At 31.5% G+C, this 22,014-nt stretch overlaps 3 protein-coding genes across 6 annotated transcripts; 1 reads left to right on the top strand and 2 right to left on the bottom strand.

The window, feature by feature from the left end:
• On the bottom strand, positions 1 to 3,351 carry LOC124841388 (putative phospholipid hydroperoxide glutathione peroxidase). Its single transcript, XM_047317652.2, has 7 exons — positions 3,165 to 3,351; positions 2,471 to 2,547; positions 1,492 to 1,553; positions 1,274 to 1,392; positions 913 to 1,080; positions 591 to 662; positions 1 to 211 (listed from the first exon to the last, which is right to left on the bottom strand). The coding sequence occupies exons 1-6, from the start codon at positions 3,303 to 3,305 to the stop codon at positions 633 to 635; spliced, it is 597 nt and encodes a 198-aa protein (XP_047173608.1). The 5' UTR covers positions 3,306 to 3,351; the 3' UTR covers positions 1 to 211; positions 591 to 632.
• A 1,010-nt stretch (positions 3,352 to 4,361) lies between these two features.
• LOC124841385 (MAC/Perforin domain-containing protein) lies at positions 4,362 to 10,571 on the bottom strand. 3 transcript variants are annotated; one of them, XM_088103015.1, is made up of 9 exons: positions 10,260 to 10,571; positions 9,925 to 10,166; positions 7,559 to 7,751; positions 7,378 to 7,452; positions 7,042 to 7,225; positions 5,603 to 5,772; positions 5,460 to 5,524; positions 4,968 to 5,225; positions 4,713 to 4,851 (listed from the first exon to the last, which is right to left on the bottom strand). In XM_088103015.1, exons 1-9 carry the CDS (start codon positions 10,494 to 10,496, stop codon positions 4,848 to 4,850), a joined length of 1,428 nt encoding a protein of 475 aa, XP_087959141.1. In that variant the 5' UTR covers positions 10,497 to 10,571; the 3' UTR covers positions 4,713 to 4,847. The 3 variants fall into 3 exon arrangements, with proteins under 3 accessions (XP_047173603.1, XP_047173604.1, XP_087959141.1); XM_047317647.2 differs by having other exon boundaries at positions 4,362 to 5,225; positions 10,260 to 10,569; XM_047317648.2 differs by having other exon boundaries at positions 4,362 to 5,225; positions 7,559 to 7,767; positions 10,260 to 10,542.
• A 7,261-nt stretch (positions 10,572 to 17,832) lies between these two features.
• Positions 17,833 to 22,006, top strand: LOC124823061 (Tetratricopeptide repeat (TPR)-like superfamily protein). Of its 2 annotated transcripts, XM_088103014.1 has the most exons (3): positions 17,833 to 20,212; positions 21,279 to 21,361; positions 21,487 to 22,006. In XM_088103014.1, exon 1 carries the CDS (start codon positions 17,843 to 17,845, stop codon positions 19,898 to 19,900), a length of 2,058 nt encoding a protein of 685 aa, XP_087959140.1. In that variant the 5' UTR covers positions 17,833 to 17,842; the 3' UTR covers positions 19,901 to 20,212; positions 21,279 to 21,361; positions 21,487 to 22,006. The 2 variants fall into 2 exon arrangements, with proteins under 2 accessions (XP_087959140.1, XP_087959139.1); XM_088103013.1 differs by having other exon boundaries at positions 21,279 to 22,006.
• The last annotated feature ends 8 nt before the right edge of the window (positions 22,007 to 22,014 follow it).

Below are 22,014 nucleotides of genomic sequence, written 5' to 3'. Positions count from 1 at the left end.
TGCAGAATAATAGCATAAACATGCATACAAATATATTATCTCATGGTTTTGATAACAGAGTGATAACTCCAATTCATACTTATTGAATAATCCAAATACACGATATAGATATTTTAAAAGTTTTCCAGGATATATAATGATTGATGATATACATATATAGTTGCATAGTTGCTACTTGTCCTTGGAAAGCACCGGACAAATTACCTATTTCCTGCACAAAAAGAACAAAGGACAAACTTGAGGTATTGTAGTTTTCTTATCAGTAGTAATCTGAAATAGATATGATCGTTTCAATCTTACAAGGGGGACAAAAGTTTGAAATACATACACAATTAAAGGGAAGGGTTAAGGGCAAGCATGACCTTCTTAAAAGGTACACTAACTAGGTGAGTAAACAAATTTTCTACACTAAACCTAATTAGAGAATCCACTTTGAGATGAACATCTGTGGACTATTTAACAAATGAATGTGTTTATAGCATATGCAAGATTGAGAATTTACAAGACAATTTGTATAGGTTAAGCTCCCACAACACAATACTCATCAAGAAGAAATGTAGTGTTGAAAAGTAAATGATAGTAAAACTAACCTGTGCAACATTATATGTTCTATAAAATCAAATCTTTGGCACTCAAGATTGCAAGAGCTTCTCAATGTCTTTCTGCAAGAGGAAAAATATAACTTAACCGGCATACAATCTTAATCTTATTACATGACACTGGACAAATTCGGTTGTAGTTAAATGTGTTGGGTTTCAGTTTAGACTAGCTTAGAGGACAAGTAGCATTTATGCCAGTAACCCAAATATCAATGCAACATTTACTGAAGTTAAAATCGACCCTTTTTGTTTGCATCATTATTATACATAGAAATCAAACTTAAAATATATAAGCACTTATAGCATGTCTAACCTCGATTTTCAAGGGTGAGGTGGTAGGTGCATATCTCTCCACAACCTTCCCTTCTTTGTTAACTAAGAACTTTGTGAAGTTCCACTTGATACCATCTCCAAATATTCCTCCTTTCTGCTCTTTCAAAAACTTGTAAAGGGGAGCTGCATTCTTCCCATTGACTTCAACCTGCAATGAACTATTTTAGGATCATCATGTAAAATAACACATGGAGCAGTATTCAAACAAATATTCCACATGCATAAACAGTGTCAATGCAGGAAAATATATGTCATGTCAGGCCAAGATAGAGTAGTACACATAAAAGGGAACAGAATAGAGCAAATAAAATATAGGTTGGTTGTCACTTATCAGAAATCACCTTATCAAAGATAGGAAATTCAGCTTTGAACCTAGTGCAAACAACTTCCTGAATTTCTTCATTGTTTCCTGGCTCCTGTCCCGCAAACTGGTTGCATGGAAATGCCAAGATTTCAAATCCTGGAGATGGAGACCACTCGGAAGTCTCAGTTTTAGAAATTCACATCATGATAAATATAGTTGAAAATTTTCTTTCTTTTCCTTTTTTATAGTGTTTACCTTGATTCTTGTACTTCTCGTACAATACATTCAACTCTTTGTAATTTGTCTGTGTCAAACCACTACACCAGTGAACTAAATATTATTGGTTACATACGAATAAAATTGGAGGGGGAAGGATAGTATCCAGTAATCAGCTAATTCTAAACAAACAATAACACCAAGCCTTATCCGACTAGGTGGTGTTAGATAAATGGATCCGACCATGCCGGTGAACTCTATCAGAAACCAAAATTTCATGAAAACCATTTAAACCAAATTTTCTTTAAGCAGGTTTCCTAATATTCTCTTTGCTCATCCTCTACCTATTTTAATTGGACAAATTTTTATAATCTTTTCCAAGTGAATCCTTGGTCTTAAAAACCTTAGTCAAATAACCCACCCTGAGTAAATTGTTCCATTTTCAGGCTAATCAATCCTATTCCAACTTTCTCCTGAACTGGATACAACGGTTGCTGACAATTGAGCTTATATTTTCTAATTTAATAACATTAAAAAAATCATAGCAGATATCATACATGAAGCACATAATACAGATCTTGATAATATCAATGCCATATATTGTATCTTCTTAAGCACGACTGTTACTCAGAAACAAAATGTTGTGTAGTATCATTCAACCTAGAAACCTATGTTTTAGTCCAAAAATCTATGGCTTTTGAATATCTGTATATCCTGTAAGGATTATTTCACATTAAATTCACTAGCAAATGTCTAATCTGTTTATCTCTCACACATATATAACCACATACAATATTTTCCTACCATTCATATAACACATGTGAATTTTTACAGCTGTAAGAAAGTGAATTTGTGGACACTGAAGAAAGAAGAGCAATATAAAGTTCGTGGATTAACAGTAACAGATAAATAAGGTCAAACAGAGATGCATAAAAAACTTACATAGGTAAAATTAGTATAAGGGTAAAGAAATGTGACCCAAAATTAATTTATCAGTAAATCAATCAAATTATGTTACCATTGTGAGGCAACATTCACTATCAGTATAACCTTCCCACTGTAATCATTCAGACTCACATCATTTCCACGGATGTCCTGTAAATATAGTTCACACCAGAAACAAAAATAAATTATCAAAAAGAAAACTTCATCCAAGCAGTTAAGTACTATTGGCGGATGAGCAATAACAATAAAATCAGCAACTCAAAAATTAACCAGGCTTGTCCCAAAAATTTTGGTAGGACAGAACAAACACGCTGTACAGAATTGGACACAATACACAAATCAAAAATCTGCATAAAACAATCTGAACTCAAACTCCATTAATTTTCAGTTAATAATAAACATTAAGAAAAACAAATCTAAATTTTACAATCTTGGTGAAACAGATATGCAGCTAGGTCATGAATTAAAAAGAAAATTTGATCAGCAAGCTCCTTTATCATTAAAATACACAAATATATAATCAGAAGCTACAAAATTATAATTAAATCTTCTTAGTGTGCACTTTTATTAATCTATTCCATATTAGTGTGCACTTTTGTTAATCTATTCCATCTTTAACAGGGTATCTTCACCCCATCCACCAAGCATCTAGAGTGCGAAAGCAATTGGGTAGGAGAAAGGCACAGGCTTTCAAGTAATCAGTGAGAAACAACAAATGGGTATGAGCAGACAACAATTTCTAAGCAGATGCAATAAAAAGAACGAACCTTGACAGTGAAGTCGTAAATGGATTTGGAAGATTGTTCAGCCATGAGAGAAGAAGTTGAAGGATATGTGTGAGAATAGAAGAAGAAAGCAAAAACCAAAAAGAGGATTGATATACAGTTCCAGAAAGTCAACAAATTCATGCCAACTAATGAATGCAATGTTCTCAAACGATTTTATACCATAAATTGTTAATGTGTCTCAGTTGCTAACCAGAAAAATGCACGTCATCATGTGCACATGTGAACGCAAATTAAATAATCAGAATCACGCTGTCACAAAACGGGGTTTGAACAGAATAAAACTCTGCTTTTCTCTTGAAAAAGAAGAAAAAAAAAGTAAGATTGTTTTTATTAAAATAATCAATCACAACTCTATTTATTATGAATTTAATTTCCATACACAAGCTTTTATATTGTTTATCTTAATGTTAAAATAATTATTATAAAAGTTATAAACTTTTCATATAAGATATTAGGTGATTAAACGACAATTAAAAATTAAATTATTAATCTATTTTTGGAAAAGTATTTTAATAAATATATTTTTTATAAATATAAATTTAAATAAAAATAATGTTTTAGAAAAATATCATCAAGTTTAAAAGTCGGGAAAAAGAAAAAGTAAGGTTTATATTGATTGATGATGTATATATATTAACAATTAAAGATTAATAGTAAGCATGACCTTCTCAAATAATTCAAGATGATGTACAGACGAGAATTACTTAATAAGAGGTATAAATAAAAGCATTCAGTAAATGTGATTTATATCCAATTGTATTTTATCATGCAATTTTTCTATAAAAAAATTGCAAATACCTTTTATAACTTTTCAGATAAAATTTATAAACTATTTTATATAATTTTTTTGCCAAAAATTATAAATCTTTCATATAAATTTAAAAAAAAATGTAAACTTTTTTACACAAAATCACAACTTTTTTCAATTACACAACTACCTTGCAAACTATCATCAACATACTTCTTATAATAAGATCCCCTCATTTCATAAAATATTTAAGCTTTACATCCTGACAGTGAGTAAATACAATACAACAACTAAAAAACATAAAATATTTGAACTGTGACTTTAGATGTTAACAATATTTTTAAGTTATAATATTATTTTTATGAAATAATAAAAGTTACTTTTAAATTCTAAACAAAGTACTGATTCAAAATGTTGAGAAAGTGTGATAGTGAATAAGAAAAAATTGGGAGATTTCATTCACCTAATTAGAATTTAGAAGAACAAAATTGTACTCTCATTTATTTTGTTAGAAGCTACTTACAATACAAATGAAAGAAATCATTGTTCCTATAACTACCTCAGCTAAAAGTATTGACCAAACAAGGACACATCCATACTTTTAGGATATATATGCAGGTCATCATTTACAGGAGAAATATATAACATAAAAAATTTCCTTGCTTTTTTCATTTTTCACTTGGACATGTCATGAACCAATATTCAACAAAGAGAACTTAGCCCATAAGCATATCTTACCCTTGTCCAAGACCAACCTTGCGCCTGTGACCAACCAATGGCCAGGACTATCTTGTGGACCTTTACACAATTGTGAGGTGTCTACAAACTTCAACAGCTTTTGAGTTTGCACAGGCACTGGGGGTCCTGTTGGAAACACACTTGAGTCCAAAACCACTACTGGTTTTTTCTCATCTTTACCTGAAATTGAAGTGCTTATTAATGAGAAAATGCCAGACCTCTGTGATAATCCAGAGGAGCCCTGTGTCCAACTTGATTTTACAACTACGCAATTAGACACCTGAGAGAACAACAACCTCAGATGAAGGACACTCCTTGATTCATGTTTCTTCACATGAAGTTGTGCACCTGTGACTATAAAGGCCACATCCTTATCAGAGCTCCATCTAGGATCATACTTTACTGGAGCTGTACATACATGGGAAAATTTCTTCCCATTGATTGCTTCAGAGAAACGGTCATCACTGATTTCTTCTGACCATATTGGGGTGTCCTGTATTTTGTCCTTAAGCATTATTGGAGTGTTCAATAGATGTTGCACGTGTATGGCTAATCTGTGTCACCAAACATCCTTGTGAGCACCACTCATTGTGTATTGCATTGTGTTCAATAGACAGAACTAAGATTTGATTGTACTTTTTAGTTTATCATGCATCAATTTTATGACTTTTACCACCTTAATTGCGTCAATTGGTCCTCTAACATATTTGAGTTAAATTACAAGACAAATTGTGATAGATAAACATGTAAGTAAGCCAAAGAATAAACAGTAATAGTGTGAAAGCAACCTGTTGCATTTCATTCCCTCAAGAAACAAGCGCATCCCTGTGATTGGCCTTTTACCAACTGTTACCTGTTATGATTAAGATAGTTACTAAGGCAGAAGTTGACAAGAAAGTGAAATTTTTTATAGGGAATCATTTGAATGTACCTTTGAAGTGTTTACATAAAGCTTGGGACCTATCAAGTTGAAACTGAGAGAAGGTGAAGAGGTGGTTCTGTTGGTGGCTGTACACAATGGAAGATCATTGTGAACAGGAGCCCAAAGCTTGTGTGCTTGATAGTCAAGAAAGTAGGGTAAATCTGACATGGGAGGCTTATCTGCATTCCAAATGAATTTAATTCATTTTATTAGTTCAACAACCAAAAATTGACAGCCATGTGAGGAGTGAATGGCTAAACATTGTCAAAGGGACCTCAAATCTTGTGCCTTTGGAACAAGTCAATAAAATATGGCAAATCTGACATTGTAGGCTTATCTGCATTTTGTATGAACTTACTTCGTTCTCATTTGCCTAAAATTGTTAAAATCAAAAACTGCTGTCCCAATTTTGAAGACAAATAAGCTTTCCCTAAGATTATATATTATTTTATTGTATCTGGTTGAATTGATTGAGTTATATTCTATGAGCGTTGAGTTGAGATATCTTATCGACATGATACATCCTTTACCAAATCTGGTCAATCCGAAGAAAATATCACTTTAATTTATCCACAACTTTTTCTACGCGTTGCGAATTACATGTGATATGGCGGCATTTTGAGAAATAAAAAGATAAGAAAACTCATATCTTACCAATCACATTTCATAAATACTTTTATCATCACGTCTCATTCTTTATTCAATTCATCAACCAGAAGTAAGGTATCTTAATACAAAAATAAAATATTAATTAATTGTTTATGATATTGACTTTTGGGATCAACCATTTAGGGAAAACTCCCATACTGAGACACATGATTTCAAATGGCCACAGATGGAGTTTTCAACCCCCAGACAATTGTTTAGTTAAAAGATAAAATCATGTCATTAATACAGAATTGCGAAAAGAAAATTTCCTTATAGTTTAGCATTTATGTTGGTTTGTTGTGTGTGCGTGATGGAGTTTGATGTTAAATCGTGGTGAACGTATTCAAAGTCAAAATATTTACAGAAATACTTTACATTTATGTTTTTCATTGGTTTGGAATTCAAGTGGGGTTCAATTTATTATCATAAGCATGTTTGGTTTAGTTTTAAGGATAAATAGTCAATCTGATCCTTCAACAAAGTATTACTAATTTAATTTTTAAAAAGAGTAAAAATTCTTATTTAACGTGAAAAAAAATCAAATTATTCTATAATATCGTCGTTGTATGATAATATTATAGTTTAGTGTCAAATCAGTCTTCAGATTATATTTTAATAATAAAAGAGTTTCATAACAAATATATTATTCTTTTCAAGAACTAAATTGATAATGCCTCACATGTTTATGGATCAAATTTTTCAAAATTTTTCTAAGTTATTTTTTTTATTGTGTATATACTATTTTCTATTATAACAAAAGCTTCAATTTTCAGATGAGGAGAAAATGAAAGAAAACTTACATCGAAGGTAGAGGTTGATGGCATGGGATAGGAAGCCTTTGCCTGGAAGACCTTTAAGAAGAGAAGTGATGGGAATGAAGCTAAAATCAACAGCATCTGGTTTCTTTGGAACTGTGTGAAGCCATTCACTATGGTCGCTCACTTGAGTGTCCCCTCCCCTCTTTGCACATATTACACTAATTCCCTACATGTTCCATTATCTAAAATATCATTGCTGAATAAGAAGCCTTTTTTTGTTTTCAGGATCTTTCATTTTACAAAATTTTCAATCTTAAAAATTTCTCAGACATTAAAATATTGAGTTATTCATGAAGAATGGGGGTAAGTGGAACCTACATCTTTTGCACAAACTGATGTAGAGCTATTGAAGGCAACGATTTGTGGACCAAAGACATCAAAAGCCTGTGGGACCTGTATGTTCATCATAATACATTGTCATCAAATCATGGTTGCTTATATTTATGGGTTATTGTTTGAAGAATATGTTGATATTAATTATTATAAACAGGAAGGAAACCTTGTATTTTTGGTCTTTAGACCTCGGAAGGAAACTGCATGTCCCAGTGAATAATTGATTTCCAAGCTCATCCAAGTGCCTCTTCAGCTCTGATGGCTCCAAGCTGGAAGACACGTCTTGCTTCACCAACACTAAATCTTTGCCACCAATGCTAAGCCCCACAAGGATGTGTGTCCCGAACTTCTCAATGAATCTGACCAATTTTTCACCTTTAATCAACGTCAATCAAGGAACTGTATAGCTAGTTTAGTATCTATAATTTCAATCCTAATCTTTTCAAATACAATATAGAAAAGGCTGAGTGCCATATCTGGATTTTCGTAAAACATTAGATGTGAATTCATTAATTTTATTCGGCGACGCGCAATTTCCCCGGTGGGAAATGGAAGGTGAAACAGCTAAACAAAAAGACTTGAGAATTTTCAATTTGAGAAGAGTTAATTGAATTTGGAGCCAACTTTTCATACAAAGCTGTTTCAGAGTCCGCCATTTTATTGGGTACGAAGAACAAAATTTAGTCAAAGCCAACTCAAAATATTTGAAACTTCAATTAATTTTTTAAGCCTACAAATTTGCTAGAATTTTCTAGGCAACTGCCGAATTTTTTTGGCAGATTAAAATAAAACCCCACATTTTTTCTGAGAGGAAAGAGACCTTTTAAATTCTAACAGTTAATATATAGTGCTATCGTAAAGCTTTGAGGAAATAGGAAGATAAGTGAAAATAAAAAGAAGTGGATGATAATCATCAAGCATCCGTGATGATTTATCGTTAGCCTCGATCCTACGTTTTCCATTAGAAAATGTCCAAAATCATTGCTGTGTCGTTATCATAAACATTTTTTAAATATATGGGTAAACGATTGACTTGTACTGAATACTGATCCACTGTATGAAAAGGAAATAACAATACGTGATTAGGCTTTGTTAATAATGGAAGAGATAGAATGAGGATAAAAATAATAATTAAGATTGTCCAGCTGCCCACCTAGCAGCCTCCGAATATCAGTTAACGAATAATGTATATTCTAATTTAGTCAAATCTTAAAATTATGATTGCTTCTAATTTTCTAGTCTTCTAATTTTTATATATATAACAAAAAAGAAAACAGTTTTAATCATCCGAAAAGGATTTGCATTATAAGTTTGATCCAGTCATTTTATGATGCGTAATTTTGAAATGTTCATGGAAGCAAGAGAGAGACTTGAGCAACGAAAGTGGAAAAGGAAATTCAGAGACAACGTTTTGCAATTTTCCTTTTACTTTCCAGCAAGCAGCCTAGAAATTCAGTTCACTTTTCACTATATAAAAATTATTAGTACACTAATCGTTAATGAAATTTCTAACTTGGTCCCTATAATAAAAAATCCAATTTGGTGAAGACTTTAGATTATTTTTCTGTAGACGCTCTTGATGAGTATCACTGACTTGGGGCATATGTAACTATTTACATTAAATTTTCAGTCTTCTGTACAGTTAAAAAATTCTCAAGTTTCGATCATTGGAAAAGAATAATGAGCATTAGTGATAACTTCGAAGTTCAATGAAATAATGACAAATTCTTACATAGTTGAAATTATAAACCACTTTTGAAAGATGAGTTAATATTTTGATGCAAAAATACTTAAAGTCTTCATATATATATATATGTAAGTATGTATATGTATGTATAGAGGTATCTAATAAAATTATCAAAGGCTCCAAGGCAATGATGACGGAGTTGACTATAAGAATTAAGCAATGAAAAATAGAGCAGGGACCATTTCAACTTAGCTAACGCACAGGTGCAGCAATATAAGCATACGTGTGCCATGGAAGTGTAAAATTACATTAATAAATTAGTGGTTTTGTCTTTTGTACCTAATTTTCTATTTCTCGTGAAAAACTGTATTTCAAAGTAAAACTGTAAAACTTGACTGAATAATAACTTCTGTAATACTGTATTTGAGTGGTCTTGTAGATTTTTTAAACTGTCATCAAACTATAAACTGATGTATATTATAAATTTGAGTAACGTACATTGAATTCTCTTAATTTGTTTATCATACTTTCGAAATCTCGATGATAATCTTTAGCTTCTTTTTTTTTTTATGATTTTTACAGCGATATACTATGTAAAAGTAAAACACATGAATTGCCTAATCCACTAGAGGGTGGTAAAAGCAGGTTTACACAAAGTGGTCAACCACTACATGAAAGGCAGTTCTGGATGTGCGATGATGACCACATAAACCAGAGGCCATTTCAAAGTGGGGCAGATTATAATAACATTGCTGTTAATCTTTGTGGATAATTTATTTGCATTAATATGTAAAATAAAAAGTGATTTTTTAAGAAGATGAATAGGTAGAAGAAATTATTATTACCTTGCAAGTGCAGGGGGATCCCAGGAAGAAGGAACAGCTTCAAGGACTTGATGAGACAGAACAAGTGGGTACCGATTAATATGAACACTGAAGAGTTTGATAAAATAACCATCAATACCCAAACACTTGGTGTTAGCAGCATCAGTTGCCCACGAACTTTCATCAAACCCAAACACGGTGTTGAAGTACCCAGATGGGATTCTCCCAGGGATCGAACTCTTCTGGTTGAAGAGCTCTGACATCTACAAACCCAGAAGCCAAATTTCGACATTATCATTTTCAATTTCGTTTTTCACCGATTGACCACAAAGTGTTTGATGAAATGAATGTCTTACTTGATTGAAGGTGAGGATGTCGGATTGGTAGCGGGTGCAATCGCCCTTGTCGCATTTGATGTCACCGGAGACATCCCTGATGGGTCCGAAACCCGGCACCGTGAGCTCTCGTTTCTCTGTTTCGTTGAGAAGAACCAAACGTTCATCGCCTTTGCAGAATTTCAGCCTGAAATCTGAGGTCAAGTCGAAGCCTTTTCCTAAACTGTTCAACGCCCTCTCAGCTATGCCTTCGCCCATCTTCTCTATTGTTTTACTCAATCAATTGAAGTGTCGCACATAATATATATACATACCAAGTTTTCTCCACCATGGACTAGAATGAAAATTGGAAAAAGGTTAATATAGGAACATAATTTTTTTTTCATAGGAATAATTATTCTTACGAATTCCACGTTGTTTTAAGAAATGATTAAGTATAATTCGGTGGGTCAAAAATAATATATAAGTTCTCTTAAAAATTAAAGATTAATGTGTTGTTTTTATTAAAAATTTAAATTTATCATTATATTAGATTGTTTAATAAGAACGATGTGGTATTTTACTATACATTTTTTATTTTAAATTGGTAAAAACATTAAAAATAACATGAGAGTAAAAATATATATTCTTAAATTACGAATGTGTCGTTAAATATAATCACTTCTTAAATTATTTAATTTTATAGAATAGATGGTATCACGATATTTGTATTGATTAATGAATTATTTGTTTTTAATATAAAACATTATACAGTGAGACATGCCAATTAAAATAGAAAACTATAGTAAGACATAAACTAAGAAAAAAGAAAACTTGAAAGACTTAAGAAATTGTTAGTTCTCTCGTGTTCATATCATTGAAGTCATAATTTATTCTAAGTTTTAGGTTTGACTATCATTACTTCAGCCTCTGATTCACGACACGGTCTTGGCTCTGCTGTTTTAATTGCTTCTTTGGGGTTGGATCCTAGACACGGAACAGATCGAATACCATTCACACAACAAGGGCATGTTTTAGAATCTGGTTTTTCGGATTTTGTCTGACAACTTCAGTTTTTTTGTCTTGTTCGCTTCTAAACAGCCAATACAGACTGCAAGATCTTAATTCCTTATCATGTCACCTTTACATCAGCTGCTATATTCAAATATCAAAGAGTAAATGACTAATTGAGTTCTTAATTAGCTTTTCAATGGAAAACTTTATTTGGTAAAAAAAGATATAATATAAGGTATAAGTGGAGGTTTAGAGTCCAATGTTTTATAAATTTGTTTAAGGATCTAAATATTGTTTTCAATTTAACGTATTCTGTAGTCATTCATTTAAATTGTTAAGAGATATTTATTAAAAGAAATTGATATTAAAATCAGTTCAACATTTAATAATACAGTAAATATAAATCATTTATCTTTTATATCAATTTATATTTATAGATTTTGAAATGAGTTTTTTATTAATAACAATCTAATTACAATTTAATTATTGGTAATTACTTTAATTCTGATAGATATTAAAATTAATCGTTTTGATAGTTGACTGATTGATCTAACATTTTGATAGTTTTATTTTAATAATAATTTATTTGTGTATTATGATGAATACTAACCGTCCAATTTATAACTGATCGGACGATGATTACAGTATATAATTCAAATATATAATATTGATCTATTAATTATTAAATTGTTAACAAAAGTTTGGTACATCAACGCAGTGACGTGGATGGTTAAATTTCGTTGTCGTTGGAAACCGAATTTGTCAAGTTGATAGCCAAATCGGTGACTTTAAGATTGTGGTATTTCTATGTGTGGTTTGCAGCATCGTAAGCCATTTATATGGCTACCTGATTTCTCAGGCAACTTTTCATCGTCACAAACCATGTGTGTGCACATGAATGCATCTTACGGTCAAATTTTGGTATTCAATTTTAGTTTTTATGATAGATTCTAGATTATATTATGTTTGATTTTTGTTAGAAGTAAAAGTTGAAACTTATAATATGGAAATTATGTATCAAACGAATGTTAATGACAAACATGTTACCCTATTAAACTCACCATTGACTAATTTAGCAAGGTATGCTAAGGTTTTGAGATTCAAATCTGAATTTTAGACTAAAATGAATCATCTATGGAAAAAAAAAATCATATGATATGAAAAATATCACTTATTACATAATCCATACGTTGCATTACATCAATCCAGGCCTTTTGTTAATAATTGATATCTATTTGGTTGTAAGAGAATAAAAGCTTATACCAAACTAATTCTTGGATTATGTATTAACTCAAAAAGTCTGTCATTAATAACTTTGAGAAAAATGATAATAAGTAGTATCATGATCATATATTAATTAAGTGCATGTTTTATTTGCTTGTATTCTCGCGAAGACGACGAGAAAATTTTTGCTTTAGAGTTTGATTTTTGTGTATTGATTAGATATAAATTATATTAAAACTTATATTTAAAATGAAACGTATATAATAATTTATGTTTGATTGGCAACGTCTTCGCATTGTTTGGTATATATGTACTATTTATTTAATTTTTCAAATTATTCAGATTTTTTTTAAAAATTTTCCTTTTAAATAAATTATTTTTTATTGAGAATTTTATTAAAACTAATTCATTTGAGGAATTACTTACGTAAACGCTATTTTTTATTTTCATATTGATAATTTTAACATGCATTTTTCTTATTCAGTATAAGGTTATAGAGAAAGTAGAAGACAAAGAAGAACAGAGAACAATAAATGAATGTATTATTTCAAAAAAGGATAATATAGTATTATTAGGTGCGAATTGTACCTCAACAGTTAAAATATTATTAAAAGACATTAAATGTTAATAACCAATAATTAAATATTCATAACCAATAATTAAATATTCATAACTTTCTTTCACCTTCCATTATTTAGAGAACACGTGTCATAAATATTAGGCGAGACAGAAACGCAGAGGATTAAAAATATTATCATCTCCTCACCGAGTAAAAACACGATAAAAAAAAATTATGATAATTAAAACTAACTAATAAATAAAATTTAAACTAAACAACAACAGATAAACAAACTTTCTAAAAGTATTTTCTCTACATTAAATAAAGAATAACTGAAAAAGAAGTATTTAAGAATATAATTTTTTTTAATGATTATAAGACAAATAAAATAATAATAATTGGAACAAATCATAACTAGTCTATGAAAAAATAGATTAAACATAAACAGTGAAAAAAATACGAATTGGGCTGTATATACGAAGTTTGAGTTTATAAATTAAAAAATATATATTTTAACACACATAAACTTTTTATATGTTTATTTAATATTATTTTCTTTCATTTTTTATTTTCTTATTTCTTAAAAAAATACAAAAATTTAATTTTTATGACCAATTTACCTAAATAAATATAAAAGTATATCATTCTATTATTACTCTTACAAATTTACTAGAAGATAATGAATAAAAGAAAAAGAAGAGTAAAAGTAGATAAAGTCATAAAGCCTATATATTGAGTGTGTGTGAACTAGAGAAAAAAATGTTAACATGTTTCATACTGAATATGTATCGGGTCATCCTTAGACTAAAGTTTATTCATAGGGAGAAAATCAGTATTATCGTGTTTAATCAAAATTCCTCGTATATATTTAATTCTTACATATGCATAAAATAAACTGAAAGATAGAAAGTATGTGGAAAAAAAAATCAGTTTCTTATCTTGTTTTGTTCTAAAATCTCATTGGTCAGTGATAATAATAAGCATATTAAATTGTAGAAACCTTATAGCAAAAAGAAACATCCAAAGGATAAAAAATAATAATTATTTTATTATGTTTGTAACTTTGTCAAACTTTTTTCTTTTCACTTTTACATTTTCCCAAGAGAAGAATGCATTTGACGTCTTATTTTATTTTGTTTTTGGGAAAGGTCATACCTCTATTCTACCTTTTTCTTTTTGTCTTTTTGTTATCTGTGATGGAAAAGATCTTACATTTTATCGTCAGAAAAAATTATTTTAAAATTATTTTCTATACCGGGATTTTGTTAAACTTGATTAAATAGATAGTTTAAGACATTGTTTAGTACATTAAAGAATCATAGATAATTGAACTTTTATATTTATTTTAAAAAATAATATTAAAGGAATGAAAAAAATTTATGTCTTAAAGTATTATTTTTAATGTTCCAAAATATATAATAATTTTTTTTTTTAATATTTGGATTTGAGACATGTCTGTTACGTTTACGAAGCTTCAGATACACATAAAAAAAAGTGGTGTTGGAACATTTGAAAAGGAAAAAGTTTTGTTGTTTTCATAATATAGTACAAGAAACCAGGATGGACCACCATGCATGACTTCAGGTTGACCTATTACAGCGTCCCAGAATTAGCAATAAGTTGGACTCCGTAAACTACTAATGTGAATCACAGAAAATTCTAACAAATTCTTTTACCATTGAAATTCTTCCTTTTCTTTTTTTCTTTTTTAGGATTCTTTCTCTTTACTATTGTCTTTTATTTCACACCTCTTGTTTTTTTAAGAAACTTAAGTTAATTTGATGTGCATGCTTTAGGGTTTAATGACACCAATATTACGTGTTCATACATGAAATATGTAAAATCACATTTTGTCTTCTTATTAATTTTATATTACGTACGCAAGAGAGTCCACTTTTAAGTCAATATTTAAGATCATAATTAATATTAAATAACTAAAAAAATAGGATTTACTTATTGATTAGAGATCTAATGTTCATTGAGATAAACTTTTTTACGTTCAGAAGTTGCTAAATAATCATGAGGGAAAGTTAAACTCTGGCCTATCTTTTTTCAATGGGGCTGCAGCAGTACAAGTAATGGACATATATATAATATTTTTGTGCATACTATATAAAAGTATATTTAATATTAATGGGACAAATTTTATTAAGGAAGATAATTCTATTCCTTTTTTAATTTCTTTCTACATTTAAGGTGGGAAGAAAAACTTTGCCAAGATTAAGAGTGAAGCAAAGTCATTTATATGTGCTTTGATGTCAAGAAGTAGCCCTTGCCATATTAGAACAATTAGATATTATGTTGATGGTTGGATTGTATAGTATTTGGATTTCTCACAAAACAATTATTCTTATATATTATGTTTATGGTTGGATTTTTTTATTAAGATATTTAGATTATATATTATTTACATTTCTTGTTAAACTTACATGTGAATATTGTAATAACAATTATTTGCTTTAATGATACTTTTAATTATTTATTTTAAATTCTCTGTATTTGTTATTATAATAACTATTTTAAACTTTTATGATGATTTTCAATGTGTTCCATATTAGATAGGTATGTAAAAAAAAACTAATTTTCCCGCACTCCTTCAACAAACTTTATCTTCTTCACTTGTGCATCTTTTCTGGTAGACATCGCACGTCTCTTTGTCTCACTCTCATTCTTCTCACTCTTACTTGAACACAATTGTTCGTCATCTTCCCGCCAACTAGACATCGCACGTCTCTCTGTCTCACTTGAATACAATTGTTCGCCATGTTTCCGTCAAAGTTGGCGATAGTGCTATACTTAACTACACACTCTTTACCAAATTCCAAATATTAATGAAATACTAAATATTAATTGATGAAGTTCATGTTCTAAATATTAATGGAATATTAATAGAAGAAGTCCATGTGATAATACCACATCAACTAAAAATACACAACTAAATCAACTAAGATAAAACTAATTTATAATATCTAAAATTAATTTATAATATATAACATCAACTAAAAATAAGATTAATTTAAATAAAATTAATTTATACTATATAAATAGATCAACTAAATCAATTAAGATAAAACTAATTTATAATAGATAAAACTAATTTATAATATATAAAACTAATTTATAATAAAGAAATTATTGTCTGCATTGACTGGGTTTGTGGCAGCTATTAATCTTGTTTGTTGATCATCCTAGCAGCATGACGAGTGATGAGAATTCGTCTATGAACCAATCTGGTTTGTCTCTGAAAGAAACATGGAGCAGGGACCCCTACTTCACCACATCTCTGGATCAGGAATAAATTGAAGGAAGCAGTTGACAGTATTAGCCTTCTTATGTTTGTTGTCGCTGACGCAGATAGAAAATAGGTAATAGTGTATTTTTCTCTTCATTATTTTTTTTTTGTCATTTATATTCTCTTCTTCTATTATATAACATTAGAATTCTCAAGTGAGAAATGTGTGAAAAATTTTCTTTCATGATGCAAAATAATAATTTTTCTTCTACGATCAAAATGATAATTTTTCTTTCATTTATAACATTAATAATAGTTTTGATGGAACTATTTTTGTTTATTCCATTATCATAGTAATTATTTTATATATTGAAGTAAAAGTTTGTCAAATTCAATGATGGAATATTTAGTTTTGATGGAAAATAACTATTATCTGTTAAGTGTGAGTAATGCGTCTCATAATTATTTTAAAGAAGAAATTAAAGTGATAATGTCTTTCTACTTAATATAGGTCTAAAGTGTGAAAGATTCATTAACTATTTAGAAAGATTTGAAACTAAGCAATTATGATATATGGAGTGAAGAATATAAAGAGAAAAAAAAAAGAAAATCAAATGTATAAAGTGAAAAGAACAAAAGAATATGTCAAATGATCAAAAAGATATTTGTATTATCGGTTCATCACTCAGAAAACTCCATAGAAATAGAACCTTAATACAACATAACCAATTTCTCAAGGTATTCAAAGTTACAAAATATCTAGTTTCTTATATTTCAAGCATGTAGGATAGAGTGAAGTATTTTATCTATAATCAAGGTGATTAAGTTTATTAATTACCTTCATTACCAAGTAATTAAGTTTATGTCTTGACCATTTCATTCTATAATATGCTCTGTATTTCTTAAGTTATTTAGAATTTTTTCTTTAATAGAATTTTAGGGATATACTAAGAATATTAGGAATATTATGATGGAATGTTTTTTTTGGATATTCTTACAATATTCTAAAAATTTCTTTTAAATAAAAGTTATATTTTCAACAAAATTAAAATAAAAAATTTCTTGTTTACAAAAGATATTTTGATTTATATTATGTATTATATAATCAAACTCGTTCTTTACCTTTTTAAGTTTTTGTTTTTGTCATTTTTCTTCCATAAGCTTTCTTAATTTTTCTCTTTTTCCTTTGGTCATTTTCTTCCATGAAATGTTTCTAATTCCTTAAGCTAGAGAGTTCAACATAACATAAGATTTTGTTGAACTTAATAATTTAGGAGAAATTAAACAACTACAATTATTCCTTAATGAACATGTACTCAAGGTTATATAGGATTAATGATTTATAATTTTTCTCTTAAAAAAGATTTAGTGGACAATTTGATCACCAAGGAAAATTGTTTAATGACTTATTTTATTTTAGAATTTATCTATCTCAAAAGTGATTAAGAGTATACACAAGTGATTAAGAATAACATAAAAGTATTAAAATGTATAATGATAATGATTATGTTCTTTCAAATAATTATTAGAATCGTAGTAGACTATAAATAGGTTCTTAGACGTTGAGGAAATTCCCCGGCAAAACCCAACCCTTCAATGAGTTCCACCCAAAGTGCGACAAGAAGAATCCTCCGCAACCCGAACACGGTGGTTTCCGCCTTCCACGCGAAACAGCTCCACGCGCAAATCGTGAAAGCCAGAGCAACTTCGAACTCTCACTCCCTCGCCTGGGTCTGCATTATAAAATGTTACACCGCTTACGGCCTCCTCCGCCACTCCCTCACCACCTTCAACCTCATGCGCGCTTCCGGCGTCTCCCCCGACCGTCACGTGTTCCCTTCGCTCCTCAAAGCATCCACGCTTCTCAAACACTTTCCTCTAGCTCAGTCGCTCCACGCCTCCGCCATTCGCCTCGGCTTCCACTTCGATTTGTACACCGCCAACGCGTTGATGAACGTCTACTCCAAATTCCACCCTCACCTTTCCGCCAACCACGTGCTCGACCAATTTCCCCAAACGCACCACTACCGTAATAATTATAATAACAGTAACAATGATAATAATAATTTTACTGTGAAAATAGACTCTGTTAGAAAGGTGTTTGACAGAATGCCTGTTAGGGATGTTGTTTCGTGGAACACTGTTATTGCCGGGAATGCACAGAATGGTATGTATGAAGAGGCGTTGGACTTGGTTAGGGAAATGGGTAGGCAAAACTTGAGGCCTGATTCCTTTACTTTGTCTAGCGTTCTTCCTATTTTTGCGGAGCATGTTGATGTTATCAAAGGAAAGGAAATTCATGGCTATGCCGTTAGACACGGGTTTGACAAGGATGTTTTCATTGGAAGTAGCTTGATTGATATGTATGCGAAGTGTACTCATGTGGAGCTCTCCGTTCGTGCCTTTTACCTCTTGTCTAATCGAGACGCCATTTCGTGGAATTCCATCATTGCTGGCTGTGTGCAGAATGGGAGATTTGATCAGGGGCTCGGGTTCTTTCGTCTAATGCTGAAGGAGAAGGAGAAGCCAATGCAGGTTTCATTCTCGAGTGTTGTACCGGCCTGTGCTCACTTGACAGCCTTGAACTTGGGGAAGCAACTTCATGGATATATAATTAGACTTGGGTTTGATGGTAACAAGTTTATAGCTAGCTCTTTGGTGGACATGTATGCCAAATGTGGTAATATTAAGATGGCTAGGTATATTTTTGACAGAATACGTGAGCGTGACATGGTTTCTTGGACCGCCATCATTATGGGATGTGCGATGCACGGGCATGCCCTTGATGCAGTTTCCTTGTTTGAGATGATGCTACTTGATGGAGTGAAGCCCTGTTACGTGTCATTTATTGGTGTTTTAACTGCCTGTAATCATTCTGGGTTGGTGGATGAAGGATGGAAGTATTTTAACAGTATGCAATCGGATTTTGGTATTGCTCCTGGCCTGGAGCACTATGCTGCTGTTGCGGACCTTCTTGGTAGAGCTGGAAGGTTGGAGGAAGCCTATGACTTTATTTCTAACATGGCTGTGGAACCAACAGGAAGTGTGTGGTCAGCATTGTTAGCTGCTTGTAGGGCTCATAAGAATATTGAATTGGCTGAAAAGGTTGTTGACAAAATCCTTTTGGTTGACCCTGAGAACATGGGGGCGTATGTTATGATGTCCAACATCTATTCAGCCGCCCAAAGATGGAGAGATGCTGCGAAATTGAGAGTCCACGTGAGGAAAAAGGGCTTGAAGAAGACTCCAGGATGCAGCTGGATTGAGGTTGGGAACAAAGTACACACTTTTCTGGCTGGAGACGAATCACATCCATATTATGACAAAATAAACGAGGCATTGAATATTTTGTTAGAACAAATGGAGAAAGAAGGTTACGTCCTTGACACAAAGGAGGTGCTACATGATGTTGATGAGGAGCATAAACGCGACCTGTTGCGCACCCACAGTGAGAGACTTGCGATAGCATTTGGCATCATTAGCACTACTGCTGGTACAACCATCCGTGTAATAAAGAACATCCGGGTGTGCGTGGATTGCCACACCGCAATTAAATTTATGGCAAAGATTGTTGGCAGGGAAATCATTGTAAGAGATAATAGCCGATTTCACCATTTTAGAAATGGATCTTGTTCGTGTGGAGACTACTGGTGAAATAGCAACTATGACTAGAAAGGGGAAACCAAGCATGACATTATAACTGCATAAGCAGTACTAAACTGAGAGGTGGAGTAAAAATGCTACGAAATCAGTGTAAAAAGGACAGACTATAATCAAGGCAAAAAATTGGTTGAGAAGTTGCCATGCCATAGGAAAGTCATGCCCTAAAAAATGTATTTGAGATAAGGCCTGTGTGCTCTCAGCTTTTTGAAGAGATAGCTTCGGAGTGGGGATTGGGATAACACATTGTCCAATTTCTTGGAAGCGTTTTGAATTGAGTACAGATTGCCTACCTTTAGCAGCATTGTGAGTGTTCAATTACTTTTACAAATTTTTGTTGGGGGCAGAAGGTCCTGTTTTTATGTTTTTCATTACCTATTTGACTTCCTACACAATCAATTCAACCAAAAATGTTAATAAACAGATATAAAAGACACGCATTTGAGTTGTGAATGTCATTGATGAGTCTTGACAGCGCCACTTGTCTTTCTCTGTGCTCTTATACTGCCATTTCAGGGAAAGTACTAGGATTCAAGAAAATGAATTTTTTAAGCTAGGGCTTTTTTGAGTTACAATTTAGTAAGGAGTTCTTAGAGATTATGTCTTCTGTTTCTCCTCCATATTTTTCTTCAAAGAGCACTAAGGCTTATGAACAGGGCAAAAATGCATTCAACCTCTTTTGTATCTCATATGGAAGTACATGGGTAGTCTTATTGAGTGTCTGATTTTTATTGACTTCTTAATTATCCTGTCTTGTTGTCTATAAACGTGATCAAGAATTTTCTGGTTTTTCCATTTTTGTTCCCAGACGCAGATTGCTGAACGACACCAATATTTTCTGCCTGACACAAGTTAACATTCTTCAAATATCCTTTTTTATGTATTTTACAATTATTTTTTTATGAATTATTTGTGCTTTTCCTTTATTAGTTTACGTTACATGAATATCACATATTCCATGTATATAACATGAAAATTATGGAAAACAGAATAATTAGATTATGCAATTGCTTGCTAGTTCTTCTGAATTACTTGGCAAAATAAGAATAATGAATTTTCTCTGGAAATCTACAAGAGATAGAAGGATTTTTGCTGGAGGAAATTAGCATTCTACCGATTTGCTAGCTTATGGATTTGGGTTTTTCCAGCTTGAGTTGAGATTAACAAACTTTGAGCATTTACCGGGCTTCCTATCTGTTTATACCTTTCAAGGATTGTTCTGTATTGTCAAAAAAAAAAAAAAGGAAAAATGAAGGGATTTTAACTCTTTCATCATTGTCTTTAGTTCTTGAGTGCATAATTTAAACATTATCTCATCCTTTTTTGATTCCAGAGCATTTCCCCTAATCTTTAGTCCTTAACGTTAAACCAGATCAGATATCATTGGTAGATAAGAACCCCTCATTTCTCTGGTGAACTTGGAGCTTGCAGATTTAAGGGTCGGCGACTCAGAAGGTAAATCTTGGTGTTTAGATTCCATGAATAGCTTCTCACTCATAGTTCTTGGGTCAATACAATCTTATGAAAAAAATTTCCTCGTCATTTCTAAGAATAAATGGGTTACTCTAATAATGCACAAGGTTGTACCATTTGATGCCCATGGAAGGTCAAATATTTCACTTCATTCCAGCATGCAGAGAGGTTGTTTCTGTAAGATCAAATTCAGTTTAAAGGGAATGTATAGGACATATAATCAGCCAAGATTTGTTATAGGTTGTCAATCCGTTCTATAGAACCACATAAACTTTACGTGCATATAAGGGGGTGTTGAATTTGGATCCTTCCTATTCATGAGAAAATCCAATTTCTCCTTTTACTCTGTCTGAGGGCATCCATTAATGCTTTTCCAAAATGCTCATGGTTTAGCTAGTTCTTCCATATATTCCGCTGCCAGCATTTTGCTTATTCCTTCTGTATCAAGCTGTTTGTGGAATGGTATCTCGTATGGAGATGTATTGGTCGCTCTGGGTAATAATCTAAATCCCTTTGTTTTATATGTATGGTACCCATTTGTTGTTGCAACTGCTACAAATCTTTGCTAGAAGAAACTCTTCGAAGGATGGTTCAATCTCCAAATCTTTACTATTGTTACTAGTGAAACCCAGCTC

Source organism: Vigna umbellata, chromosome 1 (genome assembly GCF_029865625.1).
Source record: "Vigna umbellata cultivar VRB3 chromosome 1, Vumbellata_1.0, whole genome shotgun sequence".
NCBI classification, from domain to species: domain Eukaryota; kingdom Viridiplantae; phylum Streptophyta; class Magnoliopsida; order Fabales; family Fabaceae; genus Vigna; species Vigna umbellata.
Note: the sequence above shows the minus strand (reverse complement) of the source record. Positions and strands in the feature narration are given on the sequence as shown.